We start from the raw sequence: 14,284 nt of genomic DNA, 5'->3' as shown, positions 1-14,284 counted from the left end.
CCGTTGCGCCTGCGCGTCCGGAGCCTGTGCTCCACAGTGGGAGAGGCCACAGCAGTGAGAGGCCCGCGTACCGCAAAAAAAAATAAAATAAATAAAAATAAAATAAAATAAAATAAAAAAGAAACACCCTGTAAATTCCTAATATTTTACTGCCTACCCATTTTGATAGCTTTCAAAAAAAATTTAAAGAGTCAAAGCACCGTCGCTGGCAAAATCAGAAAAATCATTGCCTGAGAGAGAGAGAGGCAGTCCACTTCTAATTTATTTCACGTATTTAAGTATTATGAGGTTCTGTACCTCATCTGGCATAAATTCATTTCTTACTAGGCATTAAGAATATTGATAAAAGGTGGTATGCTTTTAATCTCCAATACAGATGTGAATTCAATTTTCAGCATTTAACAAAAAAAACAATTTTGTTAATGCTAAATAATCGTTCAACTGAAGACTTCCGAATCTAAGGCACCACGTTAACTGGACTCACTTTCTTCTGACCTTTATTTATTTATTTATTTATTTATTTATTTATTTATTTATTTATTTAGTGGGCCTCTCACTGTTGTGGCCTCTCCGGATGCGCAGGCTCAGCGGCCATGGCTCACGGGCCCAGCCGCTCTAGTTTACAGCCTTAAACAAAACCCTGCTTCAGCTACCATTTGCATCCCTTATCTTCCTCTTTTGTCAGCAAGTCCTGGAAGTACTTTAGAAACATCCCATTCAGCCTGGGAAATTGCCAAGATTGAAAGGAAATCTCTTACTGCGTGACCTCCCTAGCAGAGGAAGGACAAAAAGACTGAAAGTCTACCAAGAAACATGTCCCACCCGCTCACCTCCACCCAGACTCTCCAGTTATATGCCAAACATAGCCACTTAGGACAGAGAAGATTAAGAATCACTAAGAGTTAAACACTACAGAAATCCTAAAACGAAGTCTTGAGACCAGAGGGGGACTCTAATTAAGGATAGGGCAGAGTGTTTTATAATATAAGAAATGTGTGCGACCATCTTTTAAAAAGTCCTGGGGACTTCCCTGATGGTCCAGTGACTAAAACGCTGCACTCCCAAAGCAGGGCGCCGGGGTTCAATCCCTAGTCAGGGAACTAGATTCCACATTCCGCAACTAAGAGTTTGCATGCCGCAACTGAAGATCCTGCGTGCCGCATCTAAAAGATTCCACACGCTGCAACGAAGATCCCGCCACAACCAAATAAATAAATATTTAAAAAAATTAAAAGTCCTGAAAACTTGGGGGGGGCCAAAACAAACAAATAAGTAAATAAAAATCAAAAGTCCTGAAAACAGGCAAATAACTAATAGACTCAAGCATATACCCAAGGGACTAACATGCTTGTGAGATTCTCTAACAATTACATATTTTAAATTTTCCCTTTAAAAATAATCCAAAAAAGCACTGTGGTACAAAAATGTACTGTGTAACAGATAACATCATTACCACTTTTTTTTTCAACAGGTCAAGAAAAATGATGTGGTTGCCAAAAATCACTTGTAACACATCAAGAAAAAGTAAATACTAGGCAATGTAGACACAGGTATTTTTAAAGAAAACTATTACCAAGTTAGGCTCTACTGCCACAATGGTATGGTATACCCTACAAATCCTGGGCAGAGTCAAGGATGTGGGCATCGAAAAAGCAATATTCTAACATGCACCCCTTAACATGTAACACATCTTAAATATAATGGCAAGTATGCAAAAGACACTGATTTTCATATTCCACACATGATTCTCAACAGAGGAAGACATTACCAGAAATATCTTTAGGCCATTCTCAAATCAGACACATGACCCCCAACCCCAACCCTCTTAAACAAATAAATATACCTTAGAGAGAAATCTAAAACACCTTGGTTCTATTTCTAACTTTACCAACATAATTATACGAAGACAGCAAGTGGATTTTTAAATGGACTCTGACCCCTTTCAACATGTCCAGTAACTGCTTTAGGACCTATCTCCTTAGGTACCCTGGGGTAGGAAATAACACTATTAAACACCAAAGTGGTAAAGAAACATACTACCTGTAATCAGTGGTATCATGGTAAAGTATGTATGGTAAACTCTCCTACTTAAGCATTGGAACCTCTTTTTCAGAGGTGATCTTGAACAGCCATATCCTCCCCTACTTAAACATAAACAAATAAAAATGTCTCACAGATAAATCTCAAAAGACATGGGCTCCTAAATCAAATAGTTGGGAAAGGAAGATACTTTTCACAAAAACCAGATTACTCTTCTAACTGCAGAAATATTTATTAAATGAAGACAGTTTGGGGTAGTTATTGAAACATTCTAGTAAGCAGCAATCAAGCGCCAAGAAACAGCACTCCAACTGTGCTCAGCAGTGGCCAGAAATACACTGAGGTATTTAAAGTATTTAGCTATAAGTCTGAGAAAGCTATGAAACAGTTCAAAATCATCACTTAAGACACTTTAAACTCAAAAGGCCTATACAAACTCAAAAGGCCTATACAAACCCTATCTCTTTCTTTTGTTACATTTTACACTAAACACACTTGTATCAGATTGATTTAAGTGGTATAAAATAAGAACTTTACAACGAAAGAGAAAAATCAATGTTTCTAGATATGAAGTTCCTTAGGAGACAGCATTTACCCATTTTGAGTAAATTTATAGTGCTATAATGTAAACTAGTACCAAAATCTCATGAAAGCTTAATACTGTATATACACTACATAATGATACAAAATTTCATTAATTCCTATCTGTTTAGATGTATGTGGTTCTTCTTTTTTTATGTATTTCAAACTATTACATTGCCAGAGTCTATCCTTTCCATGATTCCATGATTTCCCTACTCCCTTTAAAACAAACATACATACGTACCAGAGTAGGGCAGAAAACGCAATGCAGCATTCAACTGATGTTCTTATAAGAATCAGTTCTTAAATTCCAACTGTATAATGAAAGTTAAGCAAGGTACAAGCTACCTTTTAACCTACCCTGTCTCTATTTAATTCCATTTGCACCTGCCCTACAATAAATGCAGTCAGAAAGATTAGATTATTTTTGCTGTCTCACAATTTCAACTGGTATCAAGTTCTTAAAGTGTGAATTATAAGATATATAGAAAAAATAATAAAGAATGACGCAGACCTACAGTCAAATTCCTCATTGGCCAATTTGAAACAGGATGATAGCCTAATGGAAATTTTCATTCTAGAAGCCTATGAGTAGAAAATGTAAAAAGAAAAGCCACTACTATACTAAGGATGGCAAATGCCATACCTAATAGAAATTTAACAATTATATGAGCTTCCAGTCATATATCCTCTAAGACACTTGACATAAATGCCCTTCATGAAACTTTTAGAAGTTACCACACACACATACACACACACACACTCTAGTACTTAGAGTTCTAGAAAAGAAAAATGAAATTTGAACTAGAGTGTGGGTGCATGTGTGTAGTAAATTCTAACTTTTTGAGGAAGAGATAAAAGAGGGAGGTTCTTTAAAATTCCAAATTTGATTCAGATGTGACAACATAAATATCATTTGTATAGCATTTTACAGTTTTGAAAGTAATTTCCCAAACTTTATCTTTAACCCTCACAACCCTGCATCTTAGGGAAAGCAAGAATTACCTCCTCAGAGGGACAGCTGGTAACGTCAGTACAAAAGACCTCTGCCTTCCCATTCTTAGTCCATTGCTATTTTCAGGACACCAGCCTCTCCTAAGACAAATATTTGTAAAGGATCAAAACTAAAAATGCACACATTCTTAAAAATAAATATACCTTAGAGAAGAATCTAAAACACTCTGGTTCTACTTCTAACTTCTCCAATGTAATCATACTAAGACAACAAGTGGATTTTTAAATGGACTCAAAGAGCAGGGAGAAGAGCACTGCGGTGTAATTTTCACATCTTCAATAAGATTACAATAAAAACATAGGGAATACTAGCATTATAGTAACTATACAAGATAGGCCACTTTAATTAAATAAAAGGCTGCTTTTACAAAACTCTGTCTTATAGTCAATTGATTACCACCCCCCCAACACACTTTTATTAAGCATAAGTTCATCTTTAGTTTCAGTATTTTCAAAAAAGGAACAAGATACCACATATGAAAATTACATCAATATTTCAAATAATGACAATTAATCATTTATAACAGAATTCTAACTCAAGTCCTTCAAAAACAATACAAACTGTACTTCAAGGTAGATTCCTCTAAACCAGACTAATGAATAGACACTAAATCTCAAGGTTCATTGTCTTACTTCTGGAAAACGATTTTCATTTTTCTTCACATTTATCAAAAGAATATAAGGACAGGAAGAAAAACAATCAATCTTTTTAGGAAAGAAAATCCAGGATGTGTTTTCTTTCCAATTAAATATGCATTAATTCATCTGTACAATACTATGTGATACTGGTGATCATCTTTGGATCTTTTTAATCATCAAATCAGAAGAGAGTCCCATTCTATAGAGAACAGACAAAAAGTCCGACATTTTTCCTCAAATTAATAGATTTTTCTGCCTAATTTCTGGCAAACTGCAGGAAGTCAACATACACTCTGTCATTAGGGCAATGAGTCTGAATTTCCAGTGTCAGAATCAAAGCAAAGAGACTAGAAGTAAAGTGATATATTTCAGACAAGGATTCCAGGGTTCATATTACTACGAATATAAACTAGGGAGACCCTTAAGAGGCAGGATAGCAAGAGTCATGGGTTGCTTCAAAGAACTAAATATTCCAAGATGAAAGTTAAAATTTCAAACACACACACTGACACACACACACCATATACACACATCTTTTTAAATCAGAAGATTAAAATGCTAAAGAGGAGACAGTAAAGATAATTTTTCAATTAAATTTAAATAAGAGGGAAAATTTTAATTCAAAGAACTTCAGTAAAAAACAAGATTGTTGCCAATGCTGTCATATACAGAGGAAAAACTAATACATGTCACTATATAGTCCAAGACATGCTTATTAGTGAAGGCTTTTGCCTAATCAGCAGAAAAGGTATTAATATATTAGATGCCACCCAAAAATAAAAATCTAGTAAATACTAAGTTCAACAATTTTTTTAAAAAATCTGCAGACATATACATATAATTACCTTAGGCCACTGCAGAGCTTGTAATAATTTTCTTGTGGACCTATAAGAGCACTGCTGAGGTGCTTTATTGATGATAAAAAGGGTAAAGGAAAAAAGTAGTGCCTTTCCTTATAAACAAAGAAATAGCAGAATTTAGTAAGTTCCATACCAAAAAGCAATCTACAATTCTGATAGCAGAAACTCTTTTTTTTTTTTTTTTTAATTTATTCTTAGCTGCATTGGGGCTTCGTTGCTGTGCGCGAGTTTTTGTCTAGTTGCAGCACACAGGACTCTCACTGCGGTGGTTTCTCTTGTTGCGGTGCACCGGCTCTAGGCACCATGGCTTCAGCAGTTGTGGCTCACGAGCTCTAGAGCGCAGGCTCAGCAGTTGTGGGACATGGGCTTAGCTGCTCCGTGGCATGTGGGATCTTCCGGGACTGGGCTCAGACCCGGGTCCCCTGCATTGGCAGGCGGATTCTTAACCCACTGCACCACCAGGGAAGCCAGAAACTCCTCTTTTTTGTGGGGGGGGAGGCAGGGGGGCTGTGTGGTTTGTAGGATCTTAGTTCCCCCTCCAGGGATCGAACCCAGGCCCTGGCAGTGAAAGCGCCAAACCACTGGACCGCCAGGGAATTCCCCAGAAACTCCTCTTTTGAAAAAGATTTTTAAGTAATAAACACAAAAAGTCTGTAACAGGTTTTTAAATAATAAACATGAGATCCTAGACATACTATGAATAGCAACATTAACTTCCTAAGGAATGATTTCTAACAGGAATACAATCTCCTTTTTTCAAAGGGTATGAAGATTAATATGAAAGAAGTAATTCACTATGAAAGAAACCTGTTGATTCTGGAAAATTCGGATTTCAGTCATTCCCCAATCAGCAGGCATACAACTGGCAAGAGGTTTGTTTCCGCAGGCCTTCTAATGGAATGTCAAAAGAAGCTCAACCCACCCAGTGCTTAACTTTTTGGTGATTAGACTGTTTAAATAATGTACAAATAGATATAACAGATATGGGATAAACTGTCAATGTGTAAATTAACTTTATGTGAGCAGAGTATTTCTTCAAGATGGATAAAACCTATGAATCTTAAATGGCCATAGTCTGATCTGGCCACCTCAGTCCACTAGAACATTGTCCCTTTGAACCTGTACAATCACCTTACTTAAGTTGCTGCCTCCGGCTAACCAAGCTGCTGTACAAGGAACAGTTCCTCTCAAGATGCCTCCTACAGTTACAGTGTTCTAAGCCCTGCAGTTAACTCTAAACACAAAAACAAACTTGCAGAATTCCATTTTCATGTATTTACTTGAGAAAGGACACTCAAATTTAGAGTGTTTACTAGTTATTGATGCACTAGTAGGGAAGAAGGGATACAGAAGTAAAACCATTATACAAGATGCATGCATACATAAAGGTTATGTCTTACTAGGGAAGACACAAAAAAAAACCCTCAGATAGTGAGTGTTATTAGAGAAGCCTGGTGCTTCTCACTGAGGGGGTGCATTTAGGCTGAGATAGCATGAAAACACCCAGGTCAAGCACTCTGAGAAGAACAATCTATGCAGTAGCTACACAGCAAGAATAGGACTTGCAAAGGCCCTTAAGACAGAAATGAGTTTGGGGAGTGCTTTAGGGCAAGTACACAGAACAGTAGAGAAAATGACAGGCTCAGCCTTCAGGGACAAACTAGTTGGGAGAACAAAAAAAGGTTGAAGTGATAAGCACAGTTACCTTTCATTGTAGACCTGTACCAAGATTTGGAAAGGATCACAGAGGGCAGAGGTAGGGTAAGGATCTTAAGGGAAGTGCAATGTTTAGGTTGGGGAGAGGACAAAAACCAGAGCTACCAACGGTAGGTTCAAGAGGGAAGAGAAAAGTCCGTGAACCTGTAGCTCACAGGAATAAATTTAGCCAACAAACTTAGAAGAGCTCCTCTGTGTTCCAGGACTCAAATGGCCTGAAAAGGTTAACAGTGGATCCACCATCTGAAACTGTTTTCACAAGGATCTTCAGATATCCCAAGTTTGTTTATAGCAAAAGAGGAATAACAGAACTATGTTGAAGATGACAAGGTTATCAATCTTCAGAAACCATAAGTTGGTAATAAATCATAAGATAATATTCAAAAATTTCCTGACTATAATAACTTTTAAGGTAAGATCCACATGTACACTCTGCCAGGGTTTTTGTTTTTTTTTTGGGGGGGGGGTGCAGTGGGAAGGGAAGTTATCCAACTGCAAAGTCATTGTGTATCTGTATCTTGATCAGGGTTATGGTTACACAGGTGTGTACATTTGTCAAAAATCACTCAACTTAAGACCTATACATGGATAAATTTTATCTCAAAAAAGTAACAAGTTCAAAAAAGAATTCAACTAAGAGAGAAAAAGTACCATCAACTAATACAAGATGGAGCAGAACATAATAAAAACATATACATACACCTGAAACTAATATGTTGTATGTCAATTATACCTCAATTTAAAAAAGAAAAAGAAAAGCACAGATGTCTCCCTAAAAATTTAATAGGTTACATTCTACATTAAAAAAAGTAATAAGCTGGAGTATTTCATACAGGAATTAAACCACAAAATGTCTGCAACCTTCACTGTTAGACCTCTAAACAAGAGGGGATGTGTTTTATTTTCTAGTCCCCAAAATAAAATGGATTCTGAGAAAACTTTAAGATAGCCAAAGACAGGTAACCAGAAAACAATATGAAGAGACACCAAACAAATGACAGCTTGTATGAATCTATAAAGGGAGGTCCACTGAAAGCCGCCTCAGGGATTTATTTTAGGTGATTAGGATTGGGAAAGAATATCAAGTAAGCAAGTGCCAAGCAGTGAAAGCAGGAAAGCCTAAATTTAAAAGTTGTGAGAACTCAGTGTTCACACACACACAAAAAAAACCATCAACCACACTCCATTTTGTGTATATGATCATCCTATACAATGTAAGTGTCCTAACCTGAATTGAAGTGTGAGCAGATAAAAAGTATCCCTTTAGTGATCACCCTCAATCAACACCAGATAACAAATAAGGGGCTCTTGCTTATGGAAATTCCATATACTGAGCTGAATACTTTTGCCTGAATTTAAACCATGAATTATAAACAATATTCAGGTGCTCAACAGTCTCTTGTCTAGACTGTTCCAACTGCCTCCTACTGTGGTTACACACACACACACACACACACACACACAACTAATTTTAATCTTCCTCAATTATGCCACTTCCATGCTGGTAAAACTTCAGTAGTTCCCTAAAGTCATTCCAAACACATCCAGTATGATTCAAGACCTACAATACAGCCCCACTCCAGCTCTTAAGCTTCATCTCTTATTTGTATCACACCTCACAAATACCCCATCCTTCTAACCAAACTGGTAACATTTTACCAAGGACAACTTGCATTTTGCCATTTCCCTGCTTTCTTCTATTTTTTGATCCCCCCCCCCAAATTTACTGTCAAAATAGAACAGATCAATTTCATGGTCCCACTGCCCCCTACTCAACTGTACAGCTTTCCCTCCTCTGACTCTCCAAGTTTTAAACTGTAAACCACATATAAAAAGAATTTTACCAAGAATTATATCACAATTAATATCCATATACTGCTTTACCTCTTACAAAGCCCTTTCTTATCCCCCATACTAACCGATAATCTCCTTAAAGACAGTAGCTCTATTAGTCATAAAAATCCCTACAGGATCACTATTTCCTGAATTAGAATATTTTCATTGAATTAGAATATTTCACAATCTCCTTTTATTTAAAAGACCCTTCAGTTATACTCCCAACTTAAAAAGGAACCACAACAGAAGGGGGAAAAGGGTTCAATTTAAAGATACAATTGCCATATGTTTCATAAGGAATATATTTTATTCTATAATGGAAAAAATAAACTTTCCCCCCAAATTAAACACCCATACACAATTATCTGGAACTCCTTAATGTACATGAAAATCTGTGGTACAGAATTGGCAACCATTAAATTCTGTTTAACTAAAGCTCTATTTATAGTTATAAAATATGTAACTCCACTTAATTTCACCCTTTATGTATTTCACTATATTATGCATGGACATCAGACAGTACAGACTCATAAAAGGCTGAATAGACAACTCTAGTTTCAAAAATCCAGCTTCTTACAATGTCAGACATACTAGTTTTTGGCTTTTCTATCTTCACAGCCCTCTTCCCCATCTTTTGGTCTGTGACAATGGAGAATGAAGGTATTTGTACTTGTGAGAACTTCAATCTGTCTACATTTTACCAAAAATAGAAGCTGTCTTTAATATACAGTTTCATCCTTTTAGAACTGTAGAAAGATCTTAACACTGGGCACAGTAAGATACCCAAGATATATCTGTTAAACAAATAAAGTCTTAAGATGCCCAAGTGTGGAAGTAAAATTATTTGTTTTCATTTGACAACGCTCTCTCTTGCTTGTTGAACTAATCTATATTTGACTCCAATGTCAAATCAGTCTTGTCATTTTGGAGAATTAAAATGAACAATATAACAAACTACACACTTTTTTTTTGCTTCACCGCCTGGCATGCAGGATCTTAGTTCGCCAAACAGGGATCAAACCCGCGCTCCCTGTAGTGGAAGCCCAGGAGTGTTAACCACTAGACCACCCATATACACTTAATTTTAAAACAAATCATTCTGATCTCTATCTTGACTGGTGCACCCAGAAGATTACTCCCCAAAATAAAGTCAAGAAAAGGAGAGACTGGTTAGTGCCAATAATAAAACCATTCATTTGCCTAATCATTCTTAAATGTTAATGGAGGGGCTGCGCTGGTGGCGCAGCAGTTAAGAATCCCCCTGCCAATGCAGGGGACATGGGTTCGAGCCCTGGTCCGCGAAGATCCCACATACCGCAGAGCAACTAAGCCCGTGCGCCACAACTACTGAGCCTGCGCTCTAGAGCCCGCGAGCCACAACTACTGAGCCCGCGCACCTAAAGCCTGTGCTGTGCAACAAGAGAAGCCACTGCAATGAGAAGCCCACGCACCGCAACGAAGAGTAGCCCCCGCTCGCCGCAACTAGAGAAAGCCCGCGCACAGCAATGAAGACCCAACACAGCCAAAATTACATAAATAAAATTAATTTATTAAAAAAAAAGTTAATGGAGAGTACAGTGAATGAAAACGAAGAAAATGCTTTCTGCTAGAGGTATGCTTTTAGCAAAGGTGGGCTTGCTCTGTTGCCACATGACACTAGTCTATTCAGCCACCTGGAACACTTCCTGTCAATGTGTGTGAAGTATCAGGTGTGGCCATCATTGACTCAACAGTCGGTTTCCAGACTAACTGACAAACTAACACTAAAAGAAACCAACCAAAAATTGCTTTTTTAAATCCTACTTTTCGAAAAGCCTAAATCTCGTAAAATAGAACCCAAAAAATCAGACAAGGACTGGTAGAGAAAGGCAAAAAAAAATTTTTTTAAACCAAAATGACTCTGATGAACCATACGGAATCTGCCTTCATTTGAAGATGTTTAGAAAAACAAACCCCCATTTAAGCAAGGGGAAAAATAGAGCTCCATTCTGTCAGTTAACTGGAGTCTGTCACCTTTCTAAAGTAAAGAGGGTACAGAATAACAACCTCAAATTTAACTCATGAAAATTTATGACTTGGCAAACACCTTAAGTTTTTTATTGGCTATTTAACAAAACAATTAGGCAACCATGCAAAGAAATCAAGTTTTGCTATGGCGTACTGTCCATACTTTTCTATTCCCTCCTCTACAAAAAAGTCAAGTATTTCCAACATCCTAATCAACTGTTACTCCATGTAACCAAGGGCATCTCACAGTATCTGTCTACCTAGGCAATAAGTTCTGAGACTGTGAAACAGCACAGCTTCCAAGAATGCATACATCCTCCGCCCCACACAGCCAAGAAATAAAGTACTTTTAGAAAAACAGACAATACTAATAACCCACGTACATATTCCACAACTATATAAGCCATTCTGCTTCATACCTGTCAAATTAAGCCAGGTGATCTCAACCCATAACTGCAACTGGGCTACTCCATTTATTTAGAAACACAAGCTACAACTTATTCTTTTCCAGAAGCTCCAGGACTATTTGTGCAGGGCACTTTATTTAGTCCTCTAAAGGGATACTGTGTACATTCTTTTACATATGCTGACCACAGTACTGAAAAATAATGGAAAATCTACTGTCAAAGAGCTCTCAAATGTCAAATTCAAGCTCATTTATCATCTAATTCATTAGATGAAAAAAAAATCAAATTTCACACATTTCAACGAACATACAAAAGAATGTCAATTACAGATAAAAATACCAAAACTAGTTAACCGATTTTATGTAAAGCAGACAAAAACCCTAAGTGGTAAAGGACAAGTAAAACTATGCTTTCAAAACATTTTTTTTAAACTACTTATCTCAATTCTAGGCTCAGGCATTAACTTTTAAAGTCACTTAGTTATATACACCCGATCTCAACAGACACAGGATTTGGGAAGGCATATTAAACAGAATGAGGTGTGTACCACTCAGTAGCCAAAACAGTATTTTGATTTTTCTATCAAGTATTAAAGTGTTACCTTCGAACATCTTACCAAATTATTTCCAAACACTGCTGGAATTACATGAAACCATCAAGAAGCAAAAGTCATCCCAACAACGTGCGTTTGTCTAACATTTATTTGGCCAGTTCCTGGACAATCATATGGCAAGGTGTGCTTCAAAGTATGAGAGCTCCATGAATCAACTAACCCCAAAATATTATATACGTTTAGGAAGTTCTTCTAGGCACTGGGCTAAGTTCCAAGATAGTCTGAGTATTACAAGCACTTATTCAGTAAGAGAGATAAGAATAAATTAGTCCTAAACTAGGTACAACTGCCCCATGATTAATCAGAAAGACACGAAAATTATTTTTTTTTAAGAAGTCGATGCTCCGCAGGGAGTTTCCTGGTGGCCTAGTGGTTAGGATTCCGTGCTTCCACTACCGAGGCCCAGGTTCCATCCGTGGTTGGGCAACTGAGATCCTGCAATCGGCCCGGGGTGGCCAAAAAGTGTGTGGGGGGAACAAAACTCGATCCTCCTCATATACTCATTTCCAACTAGGCCCCAAACCTGTCTGAAATCAAATCGAATTCTCTACTCCTCTAAGCAACTGTCCGTACAAGTGTCCGGGTATGAATTGCTCTCCGCCAGAGTAACTGCCCCTGCACTTGGGGAAAACTTCATTTCCTAGTACCGGGGTCGGTCGGCCCCATTAACACAGTCAGTCTAGTCTCATGCTCCACAACTACGCTGTTGTCAGAGTAAGGCCTTGGAGTGCTGGGTTTTGTTTTGTATTTTTAATATTAACACGTGAGGGTCACAGAAGGGATCCCAGTTAAGGAAATCTTTCACGTGGGGACTCAAAGGGTTAAAGATCAGGGAAATTAACGGGTAACAGAGAGGGTCCCGTACTCTCAGGATCCCCCAACTCATATCCCAACTTGAGGGCAAGGTGGCAAGTAAAAAGTGCCCCGACCGCCAGGTCCCCCTTCCTTCAACCAACTCCTAGGCCACTGCCTTCTCCCGGCGCCCTGACTCTCGGCTCCAGCCCCCGAGTTGAAATGCAGGGAGAGGGGAGGCATTGAGGCCTCGCCTCCCAGCGGCCTTCCTCCCCCGGCCGGGGCGGGAGGGGACCCAGGAAGCCGCGCCTGGTTCCCCGGGGCGGGGAGTGGGGTGGGGGGAGGAGGGTGGAGAGCCTAGGCCGCGCCTCCCACCCCGGCGGTCCTAGGCCTCGGCCCGCCCGAGGCGGGGCCCGGGGTCGGGTCGGCGGGCTGGGCGCCGGCTCACCCACCTGGGTTGCCAGTCATTCCAGCTCCGCGGGTACTTGGTGCCGCCGCCGCCGCTGCTCAGCCGAGACCCCGGGGCTCTGCGGCTCATTACCTTCCCCGACACGACATGGCCAAGCGCCGCCGCCCGAAGAAGCGCGAGTCGCCGCCCGAACCGGCCGCCGCCGACACTCCGCTCCGGCCCGGGGCTGGGGAGGAAGCCGAGCAGGAGGAGGAGGCGGCGGAGGGCGGGGGAGGCGGACGGCCGTTCCGGGTTCCGCCTGAGCCCGCAGCGCAGGACTGGGAGGCGGGAGCGGCGCGGTGAGAGGGAGGCGGAGGAAGGGGAGGCGACGTCTCTTACAGGGCCGTACGCGGCCCGCGACGCCGGGGCGCAGGAGGAGAACAGCGAGGAGGAGGCGGTGGCGGCCGATCCTCAAGCTCACACAGCCACGGCTACCCCACCTCCCGGCTCCGCCCGCCGCACCGCCGCTGCCGCACGGCATGCTGGGAGCGAGGGGCGGGGCCGGCGCCCGCCGGGCCAGGGGAGAGGGGCGGGGCCGAATCGGAAGGGCGGGGCCTGGGGCGGGGGCGGGGCCGGGCTCAGCGAGCGGACGATCCTCCCGCGCCCTGCGGTATTCTGCACTATCCGCGGCCCTAGCCGAGGTCTGGCCCCGCCGCAGGGGATCACGGGAGAGGGGAATCTCCGCCACCACTCCCACACGCACACCCTCCCACATAAGCCCGGGAAAACACCTGACCCCCTGAGGGCCGGCAGTAAGGTCGTAAACAAGCATCCAATTAAGAACCTGGGGTGCCCTTGCTGGGGGTGGGGGGGGCGCGCGCGCACACAAACACACACACACACACACACACACACACACACACACAGGCGTGTCTTTAGGGTTCACGTGCCTCCACGTTCCTCACCTTCTACGGTAAAAAGTGGAAATTAAAAAAAAAGAGAGAGAGGGTGGGTATCTATTTACCCAGCCAACACCTGAAATGCCCATGGAGTCCTGACACCTTGACCATTTCTTCACATTGCAAAAAACTTAATAGAGAAAGCGGAGTACTCTCGAGCACCAGACCCGATTCCCTGCAATGTGAAATGTGCTCTGAAATCCTCTCACCGTTACACTTGCCCACCTTCACCTCCAAAAAGAGTCGGGGGGCTGGGGGGCAAACCTGAGCACTCTCTCCCCAACAGCGACATTCTGCCAGAAAGACTTCACTAAAGCATCTGATACATGATGTGAATGCCATCCATATACATTGAGAAAAGGTCAGCAAGATGCACATCGAACAGGTAACAGGAGTTACCTTTGGGGAGGATAGTAAAAAGAATCTTACCC

General features: G+C 40.9%; 1 protein-coding gene across 1 annotated transcript in view; it reads right to left on the bottom strand.

Moving 5' to 3' along the window:
- SMG1 (SMG1 nonsense mediated mRNA decay associated PI3K related kinase) overlaps nt 1-13,044 on the bottom strand; it is a 94,906-nt gene extending 81,862 nt beyond the window's left edge. Inside the window, exon 1 of the mRNA XM_007466932.1 lies at nt 12,959-13,044. Within this exon, the coding sequence (XP_007466994.1) occupies nt 12,959-13,044 (86 nt within the window). The remainder of the gene's footprint in view (nt 1-12,958) is intronic.
- Nucleotides 13,045-14,284: the final 1,240 nt, after the last annotated feature.

The sequence above is a fragment of the Lipotes vexillifer genome, unplaced genomic scaffold (assembly GCF_000442215.2).
Source record: "Lipotes vexillifer unplaced genomic scaffold, Lipotes_vexillifer_v1.1 scaffold232, whole genome shotgun sequence".
Lineage (NCBI taxonomy): Eukaryota > Metazoa > Chordata > Mammalia > Artiodactyla > Lipotidae > Lipotes > Lipotes vexillifer.
This window is presented reverse-complemented; position numbering and strand designations above follow the sequence as displayed.